Genomic DNA, 26,548 nt, shown 5'->3' with positions numbered 1-26,548 from the left:
GGGTCCTGGGCTACATGTGCCCAAGAAGGTATATCCAGCTCTGCAGAGTTAAAATACTGTCAATACGGATTAGAAAGCAATCTACCTCTTCCCCTAAAATGGAGTGTGGAGAGTGATTTTGATGCAGCCAAAAGATCTGAGCATACAAATCAGGTGGGATTTTTATAAATAACTGAGCAAAAATGCTGTCAACATTGTAGTTGGGCCTACATTGTCAGGCCTGAATATTTTGCTTAAATAATTTGAAATAAACTGTGAATTCTTTATGCATCAACATAAGGGAAATCTTATCTGCTGTGTCAATTCAGGTAAACAGGCCTTGTTGACAACCTTTCTCTGGAAATGGGTTTGAGAAATGATTTAAAGCACTCCAAGCTAAAGTGTTCTGTTATCAGCAGCTGAAAATTTGCCATGCATCACATAGAACTAAGAATTGGTCCTTTCCCCCATTGAGTTTAATGTAAGACACAATGACTGTCAGCAGGTATGAGTTGTAGTGCACTTAACAGCAACTTAATATTTTGGTTGTTTTGGACAGTTTCCTTAGATAGATATTAATGGACCAACTCCATAAAGGAGTTATTTCCTTAATCACTTGACAGTTAGGAGCTGATGTGAAGAGATGAGTAATGAAGTACCCTTTGTGATTATACTTTGGAGGTAACCACAGGAGTTTTTTATATCTAATCTGCTGTAGTTGTTCCAAGAAGCTGAAGGGAGACTGAGAGGGACAACTCCAAAAGGAATTCTGCCTTTCCTCATCACTTGAGAATGGAAGCTAACCAGTGACTGGGTTTGTCTCCAAAGAGAAATGCTGAGTACTAGAGACACTCTTCTGCCTGATAGACAAAGGTCCTAGCATAGGTCTTCACTCGGCATCTGAGCCTTATCAAAATATAGAGACATTCGATAGAAAGGCAGCCTAGTGTGAGGGAAGGCTTTGATGTCTGGTGGAATTCCTGATTTAAATTCAGTGTTCTCAGACAACCTTGAATGTTAGGATCATCAGTGTCCAAATTCAATTGACTCCAATTCTGAAATGTCTCTAGAATCTAGTCTCCACTATTTTTACTGTCTGTGCCCTGACCCATGCCACCAACCTGTGTTACCTGGAGTACTACGATGGCAGTCTAACTGGTTTCCTTGCTGCCTCCTTCTTTCAGTTAATCTATATTCTTTCCTTCCTGAAATCTCATCCACAAATACCAAGCCTACTATATGGTCTTGAATGAATTCCTATTGCTCTGCTTGGATGACTTTCCATATCACCTAGTATGACTCAAAGGAAATTCTTTCAAGATGACTTGTACCACCCTACAAAGAGCAGAATATCAGCTATCGGGGTCCATGCTTGAAATTTTTTTAAAGATAAAAGATTCTGTGTTCTCCTTTGGAATTATTCCCACATTTGTTTTCAGGCCCAGGTTGATCTACTGAGTTATGGTCTTCTCTGGGGAAATTCACTCTTAGATGTTTTAACACACACACTTCTAAAAAATGACACAAGACTGTTTTGTTGTGTGTAACATTTTCTTGAAAGCCATCCGAATTCTGTTAGGCACTTTGTCATTTGCATGATAACTTGAGTTCCCACATTGGAAGGACATTATATAACCCAGAGAAATATACTAAGAAAATGAAAATCAAATCCAAAATAATGACAGTAGAGCAGAAAATTGGTATTGTGCTGAATTTATGTGACCAATTCTAAGGAATTCCAAGGTTGAAGAGGTGATGGTTTGATTCAAGTCAATAGTCATATACATCAGTGTTCACACTATTAGCTTTGGCTTATGTATACAATATAGATATAAATTCATATGTACCACATATGTGCCCAGACAAAATGATAGTTACTCTACTCTTCTCCTACTGTTGTTTGAGAACTCAGCTCTCTAGGCTGTCAGACTATGTGGCACTTTCTGAATCTCTGAGATACATATTATTTTTATTCCCATTGCATGGAAGAGAAAACTGAGGATCAGAGAGGGTAAGAAAATTAAGCTCAGGTTCTCTTATGAAATCTTATGCAATATCCATGGAGCCACAACCATCTCCATAAAATGAGGAATCTTAACTAGATGAGTTGTTTTTAGGCTTTGTTCCTGCAAATCCCTGGGAGTTAACAAAACTTAACTACTTTAATCTTATTTGAGGTTTCTCGTAAGGTTTCATTTGGCTACACAAGAAAAAATGTTTTGAGTTTAAGAGTTTGAAAATCATTGGCTTAAAGCAAGGGTCAGCAAATTTTATTTTGATAAAGACCTAGATAGTAAATATTTTAAGCCTTCATTTGGTAGCACCTACTCAACCTGGCCATTGTAGCTCAAAAGCAGCCATGGATGATATATAATCAATGGGAGTGGCTGTAGTCCAATAACACTTTATTTATGGATAATGAAATCTAAGTTCCATATAAATTTTTATGTGTTGTGAAATATTATTCTTTTGATTTTTTTACACATTTAAAAATGAAAAAAAAAATAAAACTGTTTGGGGGCGGTGCCAAGATGGCCAAATAGGAAAGCTCCAGTCTACAGCTCCCAGCGTGAGTGAGGCAGAAGACAGGTGATTTCTGCATTTCCAGCTGAGGTACTGGTTTCATCTTACTGGGGCTTGTCGGACAGTGGGTGCAGGACAGTGGGTGCAGCGCACTGAGCATGAGCCAAAGCAGGGAGAAGCATCGCCTCACCCGGGAAGTGCAAGGGGTCAGGGAATTCCCTTTCCTAGCCAAGCGAAGATGTAACAGATGGCACCTGGAAAATTGGGTCATTCCCACCCTAATACTGCACTTTTCCAATGGTTTTAGCAAATGGCACAAAAGGAGATTATATCCCACGCCTGACTCAGAGGGTCCCACACCCACGGAGCCTCGCTCATTGCTAGCACAGCAGTCTAAGATCGAACTGCAAGTCAGCAGCGAGGCTGGGGGAGGGGCACCCACCATTGCTGAGGCTTGAGTAGGTAAACAAAGCAGCCATGAAGCTCCAACTGGATGGAGTCCACTGCAGCTCAAGGAGGCCTGCCAGCCTCTGTAGACTCCACCTCTGGGGATAGGGCATAGCCAAACAAAAGGCATCAGAAACCTCTGCAGACTTAAATGTCCCTGTCTGACAGATTTGAAGAGAGTAGTGGTTCTTCCAGCACGGAGTTTGAGATCTGAGAACAGACAGAATGCCTCCTCAAGTGGGTCCCTGACCCCAAGTAGCCTAACTAGGAGGCACCCCCCAGTAGGGGCAGACTGACTCCTCATACGGCTGGGTACCCCTCTGAAACGAAACTTCCAGAGGAACGATCAGGCAGCAACATTTTCTGTTCAGCAATATCCACTATTCTGCAGCATCCGCTGCTGATACCCAGGCAAACAGGGTCTGGAGTGGACCTCCAGCAAACTACAACAGACCTGCAGCTGAGGGTCCTGATTGTTAGAAGGAAAACTAACAAACAGAAAGGACATCCACACCAGAGCCCCATCTGTACATCACCATCATCAAAGAACAAAGGTAGATAAAACCACAAAGATGGGGAAAAAACAGAGCAGAAAAGCTGATAATTCTAAAAATCAGAGAGCCTCTCTCCCTCCAAAGGAACGCAGCTCCTCACCAGCAATGGAACAAAGCTGGATGGAGAATGACTTTGACAAGTTGAGAGTAGAAGGCTTCAGATGATCAAACTTCTCCGAGCTAAAGGAGGAAGTTCAAACCCATTGCAAAGAAGCTAAAAGCCTTGGAAAAAAGATTAGACAAATGGCTAACTAGAATAACCAGTGTCGAGAAGTCCTTAAATGACCTGATGGAGCTGAAAACCATGGCACGAGAACTACGTGATGAATGCACAAGCTTCAGTAGCTGACTATATCAACTGGAACAAAGGGTATCAGTGATTGAAAATCAAATGAATGAAATGAAGCGAGAAGAGAATTTTAGAGAAAAAAGAGTAAAAAAAGACAAACAAAGCCTCCAAGAAACACAGGACTATATGAAAAGACCAAATCTACGTCTGATTGGTGTACCTGAAAGTGATGGGGAGAATGGAACCAAGTTGGAAAACACTCTTCAGGATACTATCCAGGAGAACTTCCCCAACCTAGCAAGACACAACAACATTCAAATTCAGGAAATACAGAGAATGCCACAAAGATATTCCTCAAGAAGAGCAACTCCAATACACATAATTGTCAGATTCACCAAAGTTGAAATGAAGGAAAAAATGTTAAGGGCAGCCAGAGAGAAAGGTTGTGTTAACCACAAAGGGAAACCCATCAGACTAACAGCGGATCTCTTGGCAGAAACTCTACAAGCCAGAAGAGAGTGGGGGCCAATATTCAACATTCTTAAAGAAAAGAATTTTCAAGCCAGAATTTCATATCCAGCCAAACAAAGCTTCGTAAGTGAAGGAGAAATAAAATCCTTTACAGACAAGCAAATGCTGAGAGATTTTGTCACCACCAGACCTGCCCTACCAGAGCTCCTGAAGGAAGCACTAAACATGGAAATGTGCTACCAGCCACTGCAAAACATGCCAAATTGTAAAGACCATTGATGCTAGGAAGAAAATGCATCAACTAATGAACAAAATAACCAGCTAACATCATAATGACAGGATCAAGTTCACACATAACAATATTAACCTAAAATGTAAATGGGCTAAATGTTCCAATTAAAAGACACAGACTGGCAAATTGGATAAAGAATCAAGACCCATCAGTGTGCTGTATTCAGGAGACCCATCTCACGTGCAGAGACACACATAGGCTCAAAATAAAGGGATGGAGGAAAATCTACCAACCAAATGGAAAACAAAAAAAGGCAGGGTTTCCATCCTAGTCTCTGATAAAACAGACTTTAATCCAACAAAGATCAAAAGAGACAAAGAAGACCATTACATAATGGTAAAGGGATCAATTCAACAGGAAGAGCTAACTCTCCTAAATATATATGCACCCAATACAGGAGTACCCAGATTCATAAAGCAAGTCCATAGAGACCTACAAAGAGACTTAGACTCCCACACAATAATAATGGGAGACTTTAACACCCCACTGTCAATATTAGACAGATCAATGAGACAGAAAGTTAACAAGGACATCCAAGAATTGAACTCATCTCTTCACCAAGCAGACCTAATAGACATCTACAGAACTGCCCACCCCCAATCAACAGAATATACATTGTTCTCAGCACCACATTGTACTTATTCCAAAATTGACCACATAGTTGGAAGTAAAGCACTCCTCAGCAAATGTAAGAGAATAGAAAAATAAAACAAACTGTCTCTCAGACCACAGTGCAATCAAACTGGAACTTGGGATTAAGAAACTCACTCAAAACCGCTTACCTACATGGAAACTGAACAACCTGCTTCTGAATGACTACTGGGTACATAATGAAATGAAGGCAGAAATAAAGATATTCTTTGAAACCAGTGATGACAAAGACACAACATACCAGAATCTCTGGGATGCATTTAAAGCAGTGTGTAGAGGGAAATTTATAGCACTAAATGCCCACAAGAGAAAGCAGGAAACATCTGAAATTGACACCCTAACATCACAATTAAAAGAACTAGAGAAGCAAGAGCAAACATACGCAAAGGCTAGCAGAAGGCAAGAAATAACTAAGATTAGAGCAGAACTGAAGGAGATAGAGACACAAAAAACCCTTCAAAAATCAATGAATCCAGGAGCTGGTTTTTTGAAAAGATCAACAAAATTGATAGACCGCTAGCAAGACTAATAAAGAAGAAAAGAGAGAAGAATCAAAGAGATGAAAGAAAAATGATAAAGGGGATATCACCACTGATCCCACAGAAATACAAACTACCATCAGAGAATACTATAAACACCTCTACACAAGTAAACTATGAAATCTAGAAGAAATGGATAAATTCCTGGACACATACACCTTCCCAAGACTAAACCAGGAAGAAGTTGAATATCGGAATAGGCCAATAACAGGCTCTGAAATCGAGGCAATAATTAATAGCTTACCAACCAAAAGACGTCCAGGACCAGATGGATTCACAGCTGAATTCTACCAGAGGTACAAGGAGGAGCTGGTACCATTCCTTCTGAAACTATTCCAGTCAATAGGAAAAGACAGAATCCTCCCTAACTCATTTTATGAGGCCAACATCATCCTGATACCAAAGCCTGACAGACACACAACAAAAAAGAGAATTTTAGACCAATATCCCTGATGAACATCAATGCAAAAATCCTCAATAAAATACTGGCAAACCATATCCAGCAGCACATCAAAAAGCTTATCCACCATGATCAAGTGGGATTCATCCCTGGGATGCAAGGCTGGTTCAACATATGCAAATCAATAAACATAATCCAGCATATAAACAGAACCAAAGACAAAAACTACATGATTATCTCAACAGATGCAGAAAAGGCCTTTGACAAAATTCAACAGCCCTTCATGCTAAAAACTCTCAATAAATTAGGTATTAATGGGACGTATCTCAAAATAATAAGAGCTATTTATGACAAACCCACAGCCAATATCATACTGAATGGGAAAAAACTGGAAAAATTCCCTTTGAAAACTGGCACAAGACAGGGATGCCCTCTCTCACCACTCCTATTCAACATAGTGTTGGAAGTTCTGGCCAGGGCCATCAGGCAAGAGAAAGAAATAAAGGGTATTCAGTTAGGAAAAGAAGAAGTCAAATTGTCCCTCTTTGCAGATGACATGATTGTATATTTAGAAAACCCCATCATCTCCGCCCAAAATCTCCTTAAGCTGATAAGCAACTTCAGCAAAGTCTCAGGATACAAAATCAACGTGCAAAAATCACAAGCATTCTTATACACGAATAACAGAGAAACAGAGAGCCAAATCATGAGTGAACTCCCATTCACAATTGCTTCAAAGAGAATAAAATACCTAGGAATCCAACTTACAAGGGATGTGAAGGACTTCTTCAAGGAAAACTACAAACCACAGCTCAACTAAATAAAAGAGGACACAAACAAATGGAAGAACATTCCATGCTCATGGATAGGAAGAATCAATATCGTGAACATGGCCATATTGCACAAGGTAATTTATAGATTCAATGCCATCCCCATCAAGCTACCAATGACTTTCTTCACAGAATTGGAAAAAACTACTTTAAAGTTCATATGGAACCAAAAAAGAGCCCACATTGCCGAGTCAATCCTAAGCCAAAAGAACAAAGCTGGAGGCATCACGCTACCTGACTTCAAACTATACTACAAGGCCACAGTAACCAAAACAGCATGGTACTGGTACCAAAACAGAGATATAGCCTAATAGAACAGAACAGAGCCCTCAGAAATAATACCACACATCTGCAACCATCTGATATTTGACAAACCTGATGAAAACAAGAAATGGGGAAAGGATTCCCTATTTAATAAATGGTGCTGGGAAAACTGGCTAGCCATATGTAGAAAGCTGAAACTTGATCCCTTTCTTACACCTTATACAAAAATTAATTCAAAATGGATGAAAGACTTAAATATTAGACCTAAAACCATAAAAACCCTAGAAGAAAACCTAGGCAATACCATTCAGGACATAGGCATGGGGACCGACTTCATGTCTAGAACACCAAATCAATAGTAACAAAAGCCAAAATTGACAAATGGGATCTAATTAAACTAAAGAGCTTCTGCACAGCAAAATAAAGTACCATCAGAGTGAACAGGCAACCTACAGAATGGGAAAAAGTTTTTGCAATCTAATCATCTGACAATGGGCTAATATCCAGAATCTACAAAGAACTCAAACAAATTTACAAGAAAAAAACCAAACAACCCCATCAAAAAGTGGGTGAAGGATATGAACAGACACATCTCAAAATAAGACATTCATGCAGCCAACAAACACATGAAAAAATGCTCATCATCACTGGCCATCAGAGAAATGCAAATCAAAACCACAATGAGATACCATCTCACACCAGTTAGAATGGCGATCATTAAAAAGTCAGGAAACAATAGGTGCTGGAGAGGTTGTGGAGAAATAGGAACACTTTTACACTGTTGGTGGGATTGTAAACTAGTTCAACCATTGTGGAAGACAGTGTGGTGATTCCTCAAGAATCTAGAACTAGAAATACCCTTTGACCTAGCCATCCCAATGCTGGGTATATACCCAAAGGATTATAAATCATGCTGCTATAAAGACACGTGCACATGTATATTGATTGAGGCACTATTCACAATAGCAAAGACTTGGAACCAACCCAAATGTCTATCAATGATAGACTAGATTAAGAAAATGTGACACATAGGCACCATGGAATACTATGCAGACATAAAAAAGGATGAGTTCATGTCCTTTGTAGGGACATGGGTGAAGCTAGAAACCATCATTCTCAGTAAAGTGTCGCAAGGACAAAAAACCAAACACCACATGTTCTCACTCATAGGTGGGAATTGAACAATGAGAACACTTGGACACAGGAAGGGGAACATCACACACCAGGGACTGTTGTGGGTGGAAGATGGGGGAGGTATAGCATTAGGAGATATACCTAATGTAAATGACTAGTTAATGGGTGCAGTACACCAACATGGCACATGTATACGTATGTAACAAACCTGCACATTGTGCGCATGTACCCTAGAACTTAAAGTATTTTTTTAAAAAAAGAAAACAAGAAAAAAAGAAAAAAAAAACTATTCTAAAATCAGAAGCAGTATAGAAACAGAAGGAAGGCTGCTTTGGGCTGAGGCCTTCAGTTGGCCAGTCCCTGGACTAGATGGCCCCTAAGGGAACTCCTAGTTCTCACACTAAGGAGCCCAATTAATCTCATGAAATACCTATTTTCTCAACCCCCTGGAAGGCCATCAGCTACAGAAGACAATCTTTATCAGGCCCACATGCCTATGGCAGAGTTCATGTTTAGACCCTGCCTGTGGGCACAGTGGTTGGCACTGGGCTATGGGGTCCCCACCTGATAGATCTTGGAGATTTGTTCCTATACAGTATAATACAGATTTTCAAATGGCTTGTCACTGCCACAGCCCTCAGACCGGGATTCTGTAGGATTCCCAGTGAGGTGGTGGCCATTGAACCAGAAAATTTTAAGTTAAAACCTTGGGAAAATTAAATGTATCTCTTCCTAAAGGGGAAAAAATAGCCTGAGAACCTTTACTGCACGGAAACAGAATGAATTCCCTGAAAAATGTCACCTCCTCTTCCTTATCACCTGCCTTCCTACCAACAAATGATTTAATGCTGAAGAGACTACAAAGCACTAGATAGGAAAATATATAATTCCCTGAGTAATTCTAAACCAGTCATGTTTTATTTCTTTTAGCTTACTTTATGAAGAGGAAATGCCCTTTAAGGAGTCAAGAGGGCTAAGTTACTATTCCAGAAGAGGGACCACAGTAAGATTCTGCCTAATGAGGACATGCAAGCCCTCTCTAGACTGTGTTATTATCCTCAAAGTCAACTGTGTCATTCATTTGGGCCATCAGAAACTTACTCTGATTGCCATGAACTCTGGGGTATTTAGAAAGACAATAATAATTTAAACCAGTAACCAGAGGACCCCAAACTCATTGGGCCAGAAGTTATAGCTCTATGTTTTAGTTAATAGCTTAAAATCTGAGCATAATAGCCTCCTCCCTCTCCTGTATGACAGAGGTAGCAACACTGGTTCTGTCTCCAACACCATTACAAGTCTAGTCTCTGAGTGTGGACTATGGAGAACAAGACTCCAGCTGCAAGGTAGAAGGTACAGGAAAGCTCACAGCAACTCCTAACTGGCAGATCATTCTCACGGTTAAAGGTACTGAACAATAGAAAGGTTTTGTTAGCTACCTATCAGAGAAAACATGTATGACCATATGTTAGGGATGTTGCCGTTTTCTCCACTAGGTGACACAGTGACATGGTGAAAGAGATAGCACTCTCAAGTACTTCCAATTGGAAGAGTACATCTGAGAATCAGTCACCAGCATTGCAGCTAGCACTATAGATACCTTGAAGCTGGAATCTACCCAGTATTGAGTGCTGCTGTCTGCCAAGAGGAACATCATTTTGTAGTTCACAAAAAGGCACCGTGTAGGCTTGCAAGTTCTAAGAACAACTCAATGTGCTAACGGTTGTTTCTGAGCAAGGATTCTGGATCAACTACGAGCCTATTATGCGCAGTCTTACACACAAACTTCAGAGCCAGATGTGTGTCAGAACAGCCTCCTGAGAGTGACAGGCCTAAAGACACTGTGCTCAAGGTGAGCACAACTTCCAGTGGGGGGGTCACCCTTGGTTCATTTCTCTGGATCAGCAGGTAGATTCCCAGGTATGAGGGTCAGAACATTGGGGCCACTCATTTTTTTCGGAACTCTCACTTGGTACTGTCTGGATGTTTCCTCTTGCGACTCACTTTCAAATTTCTGGGATATCTTAAGCACTCCAAGGGGATCTAAGAAAACCCAAGACAGACCTGATGAGTTTAGGCCATTTCTAGATGAGTAAACCAAAGCTCCGAAACTTTCCAAACTCCTTAATAGTCTTTGAATCTCTCCTTATTTGGTCAAGAGTTTCCAATGATGTATGGGGCCTGATACCTCTGCCAGCCTTTGGGTTACCACCACAGCTTTTAAAAATTATTGTACAACAAAATTCCTCTGACAATAATAATAACAATATCAATAGTAACTAAGATGAAAATGATAACTGGTAGCTATATTGGCTCCTGGCAATTTGTATAATCTTTATTTTCAAATTCTAAAAATTGTCCAGAGTGGGTATTGTTATTACCCATTTTAACATATAGAAAATTGAGATTTAAAGGGTCTTAATTACTGGATAAAAAAAAAATCCAATAGGAATTCCTGTATTTGAACTTAGGTCTGTTTGTTTCTCAAGACCTTGCTCATAAGTTCATGCTGACTCAACCAAGGGCTTCTTCCTACAACTTTCTATAATAATGTTTCAAGCCCTCTATTTTAACCTCTTCAAAATCACCTAAGCATTCCACTATGTAAATTGGCAAAGTTTTTGGAGTGTGATCTTATGATTTTATGGTTATGATTCACATGGGACTTGTCATGTCATAGTGCACTAGAATGTTTCAGTGCAAAGAGCCCTTGGAGGCCACTAAGCTCAGCTTGAAGCTCGGAAAACCAAGGACAAAGATCCTCTTTTGGTCCATTCCATCTCATCCAAATTTCACTATTTGAACTTTTATAGGATCATCTCCTCAGGGCAAGAACTTGGGTTTTTGTTCAGTTTTATAGATTATTCTATGTCTTAATACTACAAATTATAGATCATAGTAAAAATAAAAACAGCATTTTTACACCAAGATGAACACTGTGGTTGACTAGACCCTGAACAAACAACAGACTTCACTAAGGAAGTCTAATTGGTTCTGTTTTCACCTAATTGAAAAGTTGAAGAACAATATCCGTTTTTTTGTTTTGTTTTGTTTTTAAGATCACACACACAGGCATACATTTATATGAGCAATTTTTTTTCACATTTTTGTGATAGCCAATGTGTGATGAATTGTCTATGGAATTATAACCTCATGAAAAGAGATCACCATTTTTCTGCGGAGACGACTTTAACTGCATTGGGTGTGAATGGTGCTGCTATAATAATTAAATCTAAAATCTTTCTTAATCCTACACTTTCCCTAGAGTAATGTTCAGCATTAGCCAAGGATGAAAATGCAAACAAGTACATGTATATTCAATAATAAAGCTTAATAGGTCAGGGAAGAAGTGGAATGAAATGAATGCCTAGTGCCTCCAGAGATAACTAATAGCAATTTGCCTTCCTAGTTACTTCTTTGACTTATGTTTACTGGGACTTAAATATATGCATCAGATTTTCCTTTATTAACAACCAAATCCATACCAAGCTTGTTGCATGGTGGGGGTGGGGTAGAGGGAGGTTGTTTAATGTCAATCACTGTGTAGATTGGCTGCCTATTTCCAGAATTGTACGTTGGAGTGCATTTCATCTCCATGTTAAAAGTAATATAATGTTGATTGGAGAGTAAAATAACTGCTGAGTTCAGAACTCTGTGCTATGACTCTGGATGTGCTACTTCTACCTGAAGGAGAGAAACCTGAAGACCACAAGCATATTTCTACATCTGGTCTTGAGATGCCCTTAGACATTTCCCAAGTCATCATGGATTACCTTCGGACTGTTCAGAAAATTAAAAGGAGAGGAGCAAAGGCATACAGAAACTTCTGCTTCTGATTACTTGTTAATAGTATTAATGAAGTTCATTATTTCCAACTGAGATATCTTTCCAAACTAATGGTGCCCCGCATTATTAGTTTTGTGCTTTCATAAAGCACTTTCACATGCATTAGCTCCTGTTATGCTCACCACCATCCTCCTGTGATGGAACCAAAGTATTATCCCATTGAAGAGATGAGGGACACAGATGAACCTCAGAGCTGGTAAATTACCCCAGATATTGGGGTTTATGATTAGCCAGCAATTGAATCCCAATGTTTTGACTCCATGCTAATATGTTTTGTGAGGTTTTTGTTGTTGCTGTCAATTTTATTGAATATACCATCTTTTATAAGTTGTACCCTCTAGGAAAACCTTGTATACTCCCAATTCTGGCTGGAGATGATCTAGGTTCCATGTTTGCCTCCTTGATTTCTAGTTGTCTGCTCACAAGCAAGCCCATTAATCTCTCTAAACCTCAGAGTCTCCATCTGAAAAATGCAGCTGTAACACCATTTCCTTCATAGAAGTATTGTGAGGACCAAGTTCCATGCTGCTGGTCAAATACTTAGGACTTCCTCTGTCTCTGAAAATTGACCCTCTAAATGCAGGAATTATTTACCATTTCTTTTGCTGACTACTTGAATATAAATTAACACATAGACATTCCTTAGCTGTATCGAGATACACACACACACACACACACACGCACACGGGAAGTAAAGCCATTTATAATAACAAGCATAGGTAGTTTTTAAATATTTAAGTTCTATAGCTTATGAGAATGATACAGTCTTCATCTCCCACAATGTGTTGTAAAGAATTATTTGTTCAGAGTTATAAGCCTGCAACTGCAAAAGAAATACCAAGATACACTTTTTCTCCTTCTCTAAGATCTTCAAAACATCCATTAGTCTCTTGAAGGACAGTCATAAATCCTGCAAATTTAGTTTATCCGAAAGCTACTCTAACAGTTGTCCTTCCCACCAATCATCCTTTATATCAGTCTTTGGTTTGCAGACCTCAGTGTAAACATTCTAGTGTTATGTGACTGAGCATGAAAGTGGAGGAGCTGTGCTTTTCTTGGAGAGTTATTGGATATCCACTCTGCCCTGACTCTCTTTTCAATATTTGAACATAACCTCTGAAGTAACTTTCCCCCTATTTATCAAATTAGAAGCTTCCTTTTCCCTTCTGGCTTCTCTTCCCGGGAAAACACCCAAGTGGGATTACAGAGATGGAAATTTTAGGAGTGGCTCTAGCACTAACTATTAATAGCTGTGTGAGCTTGAGCAAAGCAATTAACCTCTCTGAATCTTTCCTTCCTTGTCTGCAAAATGATCCCAGTAGACTCTATCATTTGTGGGAAGATGCTGTGAAGCACAGTGAGGTGAAAATGCTGCACCCCCTGCCCTCAGGAGAATTACGGACTAGTGGGGAGAGATTCAGTGGAAAGCTGTGCTGTGATCCAGATGGAGCTGAGGGTTGGGCAGAGGAAAAAATATTCTTCCTGAGATGGGAGTTCTTTCTAGAAAGCTTTTGTAGAGGAAGTGGGATCACTGGGCTACAAAGGATAAATGGGATTTCCAGAGTTGAGAAAGAGATTTCTAGCCCTGGAACTGAGCCTGATGCAGAGTCTAGATGCAAGAAAAAGCAATATATGCATAGGAAATGGTCATTGGTCCAGAGAGGCTGAGACTGTCCCCTCTTGAAGCCTAAGGATGAGGTATAAAGTTGTATTTCGTAAATAAAAATATGAACACCAATAGGTCTTTAAAGACAGTGTAGCTGGAATTTTAAGATAATAAGCTATTCTTCCTGCTGTACCTCACACTTGGAGATAGAGAGGATGCCACTGGAATTAATATCCCTATGGAAACAAAAGGCTCTGTGACTCCATAAACAATTTTGAAAGTGCTAGTTCATCACCAAAATCCAGGCCACTCAGTTTTCAGGTGCCTTGCCTTAGGAGAGAAAGATTTCTTATCCACATCATGGGCTTACATCTCTCAGATCAAATTTTACAGGAAGAGATCGGTCATATATCAGAAGGTTAATGACTAGCCATTTCTCTCCCAGCTCTTTTGTGGCCACCTAGCTACCCAGCAGCAGAGGGCACTGAAAGAGAGTCCAGGTTCACTGTGCCTTTTACCTCCGTCATCCAGAGAGACCCAGCAGGCTTTGACAACAGCCTCTAGAGCTAGGGACTGTTATCATGCCCCTCTTCTTTCATGGGAGACTTCGAGCACCTTGTCCTGTAGAGATCCAATGCCACATCCCACATACACAGTGATTGATCAGTACATTTATTGCACTTTTAGTAGTAAAAATGTATAGAATCCAGTCATCTCTGGAGATCCTGAAATAGTATTTTCCCCTTGATTTAGGGGAAGGTAGAGAGGAAAGATGTGTGCAAAGTATGGCATAAATATAAGAGCTCAAATATCTAATTAGGTGAAACAATCTTAGTTCCCTCTACACATTTGAAGGATTTGCAGCTGTCAGATTGTAGCTCCAATACTTTATTCTCATTGCAAGATGTATCTGAGGATGATTTAGAAAATATGTTTTCTAACTCAAACACCACCCTGATCTCTTTGTAGGATGCTTGAGGATGACCTGAAGTTGAGCAGTGATGAAGATGACCTTGAGCCTGTGAAGACCTTGACCACTCAGTGCACTGCCACTGAGCTCTACCAGGTAAGAAGAGCTTAGGGCTTTGTTTTGGGACTAAGTGGGGAGCAGGAGGAACTGGAATGGCTTTGACATGCTTTGACATGCACAAACTTCCCCATGCTTTATCTCTGGGCTTTGGAGAGAGGGAAAGAAGCAAAGATGGGCATAGTGTTCTGGAACAAGTCAAATCAGCTCGAATTTTCATTAAAGCTATAGTAAGGAGATGTAGAGCTCTTTAAAACTGCTTTCAACCACCTCCAATCTCTCTCTCTGTTCCATACACAAATGCTGGTCAGTAGTAAGCAATAGAGATTGTCTTACTCTCTCTTGGACTATTTATTGTCCTGGGTGAGGTATAACTTTCGTTTGGTGACTCTGGTGTGAGGCTTGGAGCCCATACTCATTAATTTAGATATAAATGTGATGCTTCATTCACCTTTCCCAGATGCACCATTTCAGAATGCGGCTGAGAATCAATATGCAACATCTTGCCACTTAAATGAACCTTTAGGCAAAAGACATTTGGCAAAAACTTGCTGCTGCCCTTGTCTCCTTCTATTCCACACTTTAAGCATTTACAGTACTTTACCACCAAATGAGATGGCAGAAATGCGTGTTTTCAGCATTTCAATGAGACTGGACTTTATGATTTGAAAAGGCCAAGTATCATTTATGACTCATGAGAATGGCAACCTAGTGTGTGGTGTCAATGATGCTTGCACATTTTCTCTTTGAGGGAGAACTGTCTCGAATGTGAGGTCCTTCTGGGTGTGCTTATCACCTCAAATGAGGAATGCAGAAGGATTGCCTTTCTTTAAATCCAGTACCTGATGAAGATCTTCCTACAGTGAAGTCTGCTACATTATAAAACAGACTGTTTAAGGGAATGCTTATGCACTGATATTTCAAGAGAGTTAACAAATATGGAATTCCATGTTGATTAAACATTTCATGAGGAAGAGCCTGCAAAGAAAAGCTTAGGAAAAATTATCAAGGTTCAGCTACTCTATTCTCATCTACAGTTGTTTACCACACTAGAACTCCTACCATTCTGGTATACTTTAAAAATCAAATCCATCTTCAAAGTTATGTGGCCAAAACTTTCATCTACGTTACTTTCTCCACTTTCTTGTGCTTGAATTTTAATAATATGTAAAAAATAATTGCATCTTTGCAAGTTTAGTGCTTTACCAAGAACAACCACAGGGTAAGTGTAGACTACACAGTGCTGGCCTAAGCCAATTTCACAACTCTTTCCCAGGGGCTTGCTGTACATTTGCTGAATGCAAGCTGTCTCCCTCCTACTTGAGTTGGGCTTCATAGCAAATGTAAAATGCACACTTAATTTCCAAAAATTGTCATTTCTGCCTCACACATTTAATACGCCAATGACAGGAGCATCATATTTGTAAGTAAAACAGAAGCAAAAACGAAAACATTCCAGATCATTGATTTTGACAGATAAAAAGTTGCTTTTTAATCGAAATGTTTGAAGTAGAATTCAATAATAATTGAAAGTAGATTTTGCACATTGACTTCCTCTTCATGTAATTATATGAATGTAATCTGCTTTTTACCTTATAAAGTTATTTTCTGTATTTATCTTAAAATTGGCAAAGGGTCTGTTGACCTGAATCATCTGGGTTTTAGGGTATATTCACTGACTTTTTGTAAGTGCTGAGACTCTCAGATGATCAGGATTGGTGGGTTGGAACCTTTTTATGACATGCTGCCCCTAGTCATGATGTCTTCCTCAAAAAGGCTTAGATTCTCAGTGAAAATTGGATGGGGAGATTGAACTGGGGGCTCTAAGGTGAGGCAAAATGACAACTTATTCCCTCTAACTGAGTCCTAGGAGCAAGATGTAGGCACAAGGTTATAAACATTTGCAAATGAACCCTCCTTCTAGAGTCTGAAGATTAGTTACAAGACCTGGAAGGCTATAGACCAAAAGAGAATGCTTGTGCAGTAGTGGCAGCAGTAATACTAGCAATGTTTGCAGAGCTCTGCCTTTAGGATGCATAATATCCTTTTGCAAAAGTAAATGGGTTGACATAATTTTCTCTTCTTTGTGGCAAAATTCACTTAATGTAAAATTAACCATTTTAAAGTGTTCAATTCTGTGACAATACATTCACAAGGTTGTGCATCCATCCCAGTTCCAGAATTTTTCATCACTCCAAGTGGAAACTCCATACCCGTTAAACAGTTACTCCCCATTTCCCCCTCCCCCTAACCCCTTACAACTGCTAATCTACTTTTTGACTCTATGAATTTGTCTGTTTCATGTAACTGGAATCCTATAACATGTGACCTTTTTTGTCTGGCTTCTTTCACTCACCATAATGTTTTCTTGATTCTTCAATGTCATGTATCAGTACTTCATTTTGTTTTATGGCTAAGTAGCATTCCATTGTATGAATAAACCACATTTTCTTTATCTACTCATCATTAGATGGACATTTTTATTGTTTCCAACTTTTGGCTACTGTGAGTAGTGCTATTGTGAAGATTTGTGTGCAAGTTTCATATAGACATGTTTTCTTTCTGGTGTGTACCTAGAAGTGGAATTGATGAGTCACACGGTAATTCTACAGTTAACTTATAGAGGAATCATCAGAATAATTTTTAGATAATATAGTGCCATGTAGATAACATAGTACGGTTCACTCGTCTTTGAATTGGGACAGTCATACCTCCAGCACCATCATAAGGAGGAGTATTGAGATTACCATTTTTAGAACCACTCTTGCTCTGTGCCAGGCACAAACTAGGTGTGGTGTCTCACTTGAACCTTACAGCAAACCTTAGCAGTAGGGTCGGGCCTCTTAGCTGAGCAAAAGAATTGCAGAGTCACTCCATTTGTGGCAGAATGATTGGGGAGAAAGCATACAGACTAATGCACTGGTCTATAAAACTGTGCTCAAGGGCCCAGACAACACTGCTGGTTTCAGCTGACATAATAGAAATGGCTCAGAACCCAGTGGCTGCATTCATGCAGACATAGTCCAATAAAAAAGCCATTTACTTTCTGGAGACGTCCCCAAATCATCTCATCCATAATCATCACACCTTGACTCATTTGACGAAACTCAGATTATCCAGGTGTAGTGAGTATACAGCAATCTTTTTCAAACAGTGTCTAAGAGCTTATACTGTGGGCTTAGAGCATAAACATCCCCAAGAGAATACGTTTCAAATACATGTATGAAAATGAAATACAGGATCAAGTTGTGTCGGCTTCTAAACTGGCATTTGGGTACCGAGTATCTTACAATCAGAACAGCCTCCCCTTTTTTGCCACTTCCACTTTCCACAGCAGTATTAGCCATGGTGAGCCAGGTGACAGGTTGTGTGCATAAACACAAGCAGAGCAAGTAGAGTATGTTCAAATGCTAAATATTATTCCCTCAAATGGGAAAATGGAACATGAGTCCAGAATGGGGGAATTATAATATATAAATTAAAGATGCCAAATGGTCAGCCATAGAGACTCATGATCATAAGAAAACATTTTTAACAGAAGATTTTACCTTCGAATGACTCTTTAAAGTAAGAGATATATAATCATACATGTGCATGGCTTCAATGAAGAAGCAATAGTGATTGCAGCCTGAAAATACCTGTTAAAACTTTGTATTTTCTCTCCAGTCCTCTACTGCATTTGACTTTCTTGGTTGGGACTATTTGGACAGCAGACATATCCATGCTGTGTTCTAAGGTGGTGGGACAATGCTGGGACAGTGTAGGAGAGTATGTGAGATTATAGCTATATAGTCACACAGACATGGCTTTGAATTCTAGCTCTGCCACTCTCAAACTGGTTGACCTTGGCCAAAGATCTAAGTACCTACAAAATAGAGGTAAAAATAGGACGTTCTTCATTGGGTCATACTGGGGATTCAACGATTAGGTGAATCAATACAGGCAAAAGCACCTGACACTATGCTTAGCACATGGTAATTACTCACCACTTTAAGTGATAATAATTATCATAATTATGAGTGCTACTAATGATCTATAAAGCTTCATATTCTTTGAGATGCTACATATATTTACTTTCCCTTTTCTTGTAAGGAATGGGATGTTAAAGACAGCTGTGGGTTATCTATCCTGTATATGGCAAACTTGAATGAAAATGTTCTGTCATCCTAAAGTTGATTAGCTGTGTGCCTGGCCATGAGTAATTTTAACTGTAGATATTAAGAACATAGCTTTTGGAATAAAGAAGCCTGGGGTTTAATCCCAGGCCTCAAATACTAGCTATATTGCATTGGGAAAGTTGTTTAACATCTCTAAGTCTCATATCTCTTACTAGTAGACTGGAATAAACCAGCCTTGTCTGACTCATAGGAGTATTGTAAGGATCAAGTGAAGACAGTGTATAAGAAAATGCTTTGAATTATACAATAGGTGGTTACTCTTCCTTGTGGTCCTTTTAAACATTAACTGGCAGCCCTCTCTTTAGGATCCATAAGGAAATAGACACAGCCCTTCATTTTGGCCTAGGTATCCATAGGGATCTGCTAGGAACTGCATTGCATGTCTTAACTGGCCCCCAAAGGCAGCCATTGGATATGAATGACCTTAACTTTCCTCTAAGCCCTGATAGAGATCCCAGGACAAAAGGTTAGGTTGCCAATGATCTGCACCAAGTCCTCCAGGAAATTATGTGTCTCTAAAAGAGTTTTTCTTCCAATGATTGGCATGGGTGGAGAGTTGATTCATACCCTTCTATTGCAGTTCTTACCGTCTCTTTCTGAGCTCATGTTATGCCCTAGAGAAAGGCTTGAAGGCTCTTCTAGGATGCTGTACTCATCTTGGCTCTCTCTCAGGAGCTATCCCTGAATGGGAGATAAATAACTATTTGAAGTTGACATTGAACTTTGCAAACATCCAGAACAGTGTTGGAATTAGACGTAGTGCTATGTACTTAGTGTCTGAATAAACATATGTGGTGCAATGTATTTTTTAAATTTGATATCAATGGCATGGTTGAGATTTGGGGGCCACATGGTGTCCATTACCCGACTGACTGCATTTTTTACTTCTCAGCTGCCATCATAGTGGCATCATAGATATAAAATCCAGCCCTGGCCTTCCCCATGAAACACTTATTGAATTGCCATTTTCAAGTCAGTCCTCCAGGGCAGGCAGAGATGGCCACTGGGGTTTGGCTAGGGAGTGGCCTGACCCAGGAGGACAGACGTTTTGGGAGTGGGAATATGTTATGTTCTCTGTATCTCTGTATGCCCCTGCCTCATACCACTAAACCTCTGGTTTTTCTTTTTTGTCAGTTTTTCTTTTCATTTTTCTCGGGGTTAAAGGAACCCCTGAAAATTAGGAGTTAAACCTGGAATCAATTTTCATTTACAGCTGAGAAGCAGTTATTGATGCTCTGCTTGCAGTTCAATAAAAGATCTAAAGATATAGACCTTGTGCTTCTCTTTCAATATAAGTAGCCTAATCAGTCTCAAATTTTTTTTAACAAAGAAATTGTATCGACAGGTTTATTAAAATCGCTGTCTTTAAAGTTTTAAACTATCGGCAATTTGACTTATTCCAAAAGCTTCTAGAATGTGTGGCAGGCAAACTCCAAAGCTCCCTCCAGCACATGCTCTTAGAGCCAGGTAAACATCTGCTTAATATTTAATTGAGTGATATTATGATTTCTGATTTCCACAGCCCTAAACATGTAGTCTGGTGTCCACAGGTAGCAGGATGGCTTGTGATGCCTGGGTTCTGAAACCTAGTTAGATCTGGGCCTGGCTGTCTCATGCCGCAGTTATCTCACATTGGCATTAGAAGCAGCAGACTTTAGAAATCTAAAAGCCATAAAAGAGATGGGTCTTGTTAGAAATTTCCTTTAGGGCATTATAACATTAATAACATCTTATTAATATGAATTAGATTGAAATATTAGATGACTTCATTTAGCACAGTTAGTAAGTTCGGAAAACGTTTGATATGACTGAAAATGTTCAATTAGTGACCAGGTTCACTGAAAGACTCTACATAAAGCTTGGAGTAGTATGCTAGTGCTTTAAAAACAGAACTGAACCATTAAAATTTTATTTGAACACAAAACATTCTAATGTGTTTTGTCTGGGCACATGATCATGAGTAGCTCCCGTGTACCCAATTTTATTTAACCCCATCTTATTTTTTTTTCTGCCGAAGAAGTATCCTGGTATTCTGTGAAATATTCACTTAATTGAAAGCATATTAATTACTGGAGATGTATGGACTTTCCAACTAGACACTAGTCGTAGAGTTGCACCTTAAGCATATGAGCATTTACAGAAAACAATGATCTTCTTAGATCTTCCTCTCCACTTCATAGTTTTTGTTTGTTTGTTTTTTGTTTTTTTTTTTTAATCTTCAGATTACTAATTACCTAACACAAAAAAAGTTACTTTTAATCTAGTTTCTTGATTTTGGTCTTATATTTGGTCCATTTTGATTTGTTTGTTGTTTGGTGGTGGTTATGGTTATGGTGGTTGTTCTTGTTGAGCGAGCTTACTGGCCTGGTTGCTATTTGAGAATTTCAAATGAAATTATTACATAGCCACTGAAGACCTGAACATTCTGGCAGCTTTGGGATGTGTTCCTGATACCTGTGATGCACACCACTGAACTTTCAGAACCTAGTAGCCACATTAAATTGAAAATCTGCATTTATGTTTTAAGTTTGCTAATGAAAAAGATGCAATAAATTTTACCCCTGCTATCATCTGGCTCTTTTGAAGTTGGTGTGCTGTAGAGAATATATTAGTTGTGACAACAGATACTCTTCCCTGCTGTAATCAGTCCTATTTTGTAGCCACAGTTCTCCCTCATCATACTGAACAAGTTGTTACCTCCCCGAGGTTTCTCTGCATTTCCATTTACTTTGTTATCAGCAGAAAGGCTGGGGAAAGCCTCTTTGGTAATGACATCGATACGACACACACAGCAAGAGAGGTCAGCCTGTCAGAGCTCTAGAAAGAGCAGATGGATTAGGATGAAACTGGGTGCAAAATAACTTTGATAGAGTCTTTTAATGTAAACAGTTTATCTGTCATTGCCTTTCATTGAAATCCATCACAGAATGATAGCATTTGGCCCGTTAAGGTTACAGAATGTAGCTGAATAAAATCTATACATTGTCATACTCAAACTGTCCACCAATTAGAGAATGAGAGGACATTTTAATTTATTCATTAAAGACAGGAAAGTAAACAGGGTTACATATAAGGTTAATAGAATAACATTGGCCTTCATATTCCCAAGATTGTATTTCCCATTTGGCTATGTTAGCACAGAGACTAGATTAATAAGAAACTGCTTAGGGCTTATATGATGTGGTTTTTAAAATGCTTGAGACAAGTCTGTGACTGTTTAGAAACCTGTGTGCTGAATTTTTTTTATTACAATTACGTCTTCTCCTTTAGTACCAATTTTTTTGACTTGTAAATCTATATATAATAGAATGCTTTGAGCATACAGAGATGCATAGAAGTGTAATGTTTTTACGTATTGTGCTTATCACATGGTCAGTAATGACCAAATGCTGGTTAATGTCTAATACACTTTATGAATTATCCAACTATGAGCATTTCAGTTGCAAAGCCAATAGCTGTTTTGCTTAGCTTAGCACTTTTCCACAATGACCTTAAGTCAAACACTGGTGAGGATATGTTGCTTGCCCCAATATCCAAACAGAAACTAAAATGGATATGATCTGTCATTTCAAAATATATAATGTTCATGTATGACAGGGATGACCACAGCCTTTTCACCCACAAAGAGCACACAGCACATATATGGTTCTGTAAAGAGTGTGGCAGTGAGAGTATCAGCCACCTCTGGAAAGCTGGGGACCACTAAGCACAGATTTCAGTTGAAGTGCCTGGAGAAACAGTCGTCATCATGTTGCCCTTTCTGGGCTGGAGGAAGTGGCTAGACATCATTGGTCCTTTCTTCACTCAAACCCCACCCCCTGTTTGGTCCCAGCACGTTCTTTTTCTTAAGTCTCTTCATCACCCTAATTAGGGTCCTAATCCATTCTTGCAACCTGGAAGTTTCACTCTGGAGTCATTCGTAAGTAAGTCCCAGAAAATGCAACATGTGTGCCTAACTTCATTGGTAGTTTCCAAGCCTTGAGTTTAACCAGGGTTCTGGAATATACCTAGAACAGCATGCACATCTCAAGCAAAAGTTATATAATGAAACACTTGGCCACTTTGAAAAAGTAAGATTTTGAAATTTATATTCTTGCTTGAAAAATTTACTGGGGCTTCGGTTTAGGGCTCAAGAATGCTTAACTCTGCCCCATCCCCGCCAGATATCTGCCATCTGCTAAAAAAGTCACCAGGCAGGCTGCAAACACCAAGAACCTTGCTCTGCATGGAAAACTGAATTGATATTTTCTTAAGCAGCTATATTTACTTTTATGTTTATTTATCAAGAGCAAAGAGCGTAAGCATTGTTGAATTTGAGATAAACCAATCCAACATTAACCATTCAAAATACAGGTGGGTGGGCAGAAAAAAGAAACAAAACTTTCCAAAATGTATGGGGCCACATAACTCATATTTCACACAGCAAAAATTTCATAGGAGTCTTTGGAACATTTTACTAAAAATGTATAAACTTGCTAAAGCTGATTTCTTGTTAATGGAGGCCGACTAAGGCTTCATATTTAGCCCTGAATCATATATATATGTGTGTGTCTTTCTCAAAAAAACTAAAAATAAAACTACTATATGATCCAACAGTCTCACTACTGGGTAGTTTTCCAAAGTAAAGAAAATCAGTATATTAAAGGAATACTTGCACCACCATGTTTATTGCTGCATAAGTCACAATAGCTAAGATATGGAATCAATCTAAATGTTCATCAACAGATAAATGGTTAAAATGTGATATATATACACATTGTGTAAACTGTGATATATATGTATATACACACATTGTGTAAAATGTGATATATATGTATATATATGCATATATATATACACACACACACACACACACACATATACACAAAATTGATTATTATTTAGCCATAAAAGAGCATAAAATCCTGTCATTTCTGGCAACATTGCTGCAAAAGCAAGTAGGGCTTTAGTTCGTCCCCCTCCTGTGGAGTCTGCACTCTGGATTCATGCCCTTCCCTGAGTTCTGGCCAGATTTCTCAATGGGTTCAAATTGTTACAAAGTTCAGCTGGAGGTTTCCTTCTCCCTGTAGCCTTTTCCCAGTGCCTCTGACAGCCCTCCTAAAGGACCCCTGTGAGGCAAGGTGGAAATTGCTTACTGGGGGGCCCAGCAAGCTCACAGGGCTTTTCCCACTGCTTCCTCTACCCTTCCTCTACCCCTGTATTTTGCTAGCAGGGGTACTGTGCTTACAATAAAAATGGCTTGGGTATGGTTCCATAAAGTAGTAGGGATACAGGGAACCAAGTTACAATTGGCAACATTAAATTCACCCAGACAATGAGGGCAAGAGATAGTGTACAGACCAAATGTGTTAATACCCATGTAATTTTATTTGAATATTGACATAAGTGACACCCACCCACCACCTTAAACACACACATATAAATGAAGTCTGCAACAACATCCTTTTGTCTTATTGACAAGTATGGCCATGCTACTATATGACTGTATTTGTGGTGTTCTGGCTGTGAACAGTGTACTCTGTGAGTGTGTGTGTGTGTGTGTGTGTGTGTGTGTGTGTGTGTGTGTAAGACAGGGAGGGGGAGGGGGGAGAGAGAGAGATACAGAGATACCAAGATGAATGGAAATTCTGTGCATTACTAATTGGCACACCACTGCCCTCACCTATGGATGTCTGTTCCAATTCCATATGCTCTGTTATGTTCCTCTGTGAAGAAAGTAGTGCAATGGTGCTTGTGATAATTCCTCAGAAAAGTGGAAGAACCTGGCCTCTTATATCCTCATTTGCCCTCTTCTTCTCCCCTCTGTATCTTCTCACCTCTCCTGCCCAACCATTCTTACCTAATATTTCTTCTCCCAGCTCTCACTTGGAGCAGAATCACAGCATGAGCCCAGGTTCTTAAAGACAGCGATTAGGTTCCCCTTCGAGCTCTGAGCCACGAGCCTGCCTGGTAACGTGGAGAAAACTTTATAGTGGGTGAGAGCATCCCTATGACCAGGCATGTCCCAGAATCCCCGAGTCTAGCCTTCAGAATCCTCTGGGCATAAGCATGGACTCGAGGGTCATTAAGTCTTAGTAAGTCTCTATTCCTCTTTACTGCATCTGCCGAGAAACACCATGCTAGGTATAACTCCTTAGCTCAGAGGAGCAGATGTGTTATGAAATGAGGGGGAAGGAAACTATCCTGAAAAGAGAACAATCTGTTTGGGAGATGATGTTAATTCAGCTTCCCTCAGGAGCCGTGAAAACACTGATTTTGTACCATTAAGTCTTCACAGTGTGACCATGAAACTGTCCTCAGCAACTTTTCTGTTTTAATATATTTGTGTAAATCCTGATGTAGTTTCACAACTGTTACAATTGAGGCTTCAAAAGATGAAGGAGAAGACATCTCAAGTAGACAAATTAGACTCTGTGGCACAACTCTTTATTGGCAGTGTGCATGCCTGCAGATAATGGCAGCAGCTATCTTCCAACCCAGCAAGATTCTCCTTCTCAGTCTATAACTAATGGTGAACAGATACAGTATTTGGAGAGAGGCTTCCATGTGTTTCAGCTTTTTTGGCAGAAAGTGAAGAAAATTCCACATTTTTTCTGATAAAACATATTATATTGTCCCTTCCAGCCAGAGCAGAAGTAGTGTTTCCTGAGAGGCTCCCTTCCTGAATGATGATAGGATAGACCTGATAATACTACCAGGACATGCTACAGAGCCTGGTTTTCCTGACTATAGTTAGAAATAGACTGAGGGAAAATTGAGTACATTAGACAATTAGTTGCTATTTTTTGCCTCCTAGTCCAGACTATTTTGAGTTGTTAGCACAGAAATAGCAATGCTGTCTGTGGTCGAAGAGACATACTGGTTTGATCTGCCATGTTCTTGTGTTCATTATTTCTCTTTTGATTAACAAGAAAGTAACTCCCTAACTTCCTGGTTCTCCCTCATTGTGTCCATCTTCCTTATTGTATCCACATTTATCTTCCCAAATCAAGTCAGACTCTATCCAATTTCTGCTTAAAATTCCTTCCCTTGAACCCTACATTCTCCATTGTATACTACAGACTTTATGTAATAAAGGGCAAACACCATTGTTGCCAAGAACATTGTTGCCAAAGTCCTTCACTCAATATTCAATCACACATATATATATGATTCAGGGCTAAATATGAAGCCTTAGTCCACTTCATGTATTTTTTATATATATATATATATATGAGAGAAAAAATGAGAAAAAAATACATATCCATATATATTATATATATTATTTTATATATTATATATCCATATATAAATATATATATTTATATATACATATGGAGGTAATCCTTTTAGATATATGTGAAATACTCCTGTGTGTGTATTAAAATATAGAATACCAGACCTTAAAATGACCATAGAGAGTTTTTACTCCAGCTTTCTCATTTTCTCAATAAGAAAACTGAGATACTAACAGTCAGTTAGTATTTAGTATATAAATAAAAATGAATGCAGTCTCATCACCCAGAGTATAATGTGTTC

At 39.2% G+C, this 26,548-nt stretch overlaps 1 protein-coding gene across 10 annotated transcripts in view; it reads left to right on the top strand.

Annotated features, from left to right (window-relative positions):
- The window catches only part of LOC105485067 (ALF transcription elongation factor 2), a 613,671-nt gene that overhangs the window by 492,167 nt on the left and 94,956 nt on the right, over positions 1-26,548 (top strand). For all 10 annotated transcript variants that reach the window (XM_071088433.1, XM_011747250.3, XM_011747249.3 and 7 more), the window contains one exon: positions 14,795-14,891. In XM_071088433.1, the coding sequence (XP_070944534.1) occupies positions 14,795-14,891 (97 nt within the window). The remainder of the gene's footprint in view (positions 1-14,794; positions 14,892-26,548) is intronic.

The sequence above is a fragment of the Macaca nemestrina genome, chromosome X (assembly GCF_043159975.1).
Source record: "Macaca nemestrina isolate mMacNem1 chromosome X, mMacNem.hap1, whole genome shotgun sequence".
In the NCBI taxonomy this organism is placed as follows: domain Eukaryota; kingdom Metazoa; phylum Chordata; class Mammalia; order Primates; family Cercopithecidae; genus Macaca; species Macaca nemestrina.
This window is presented reverse-complemented; position numbering and strand designations above follow the sequence as displayed.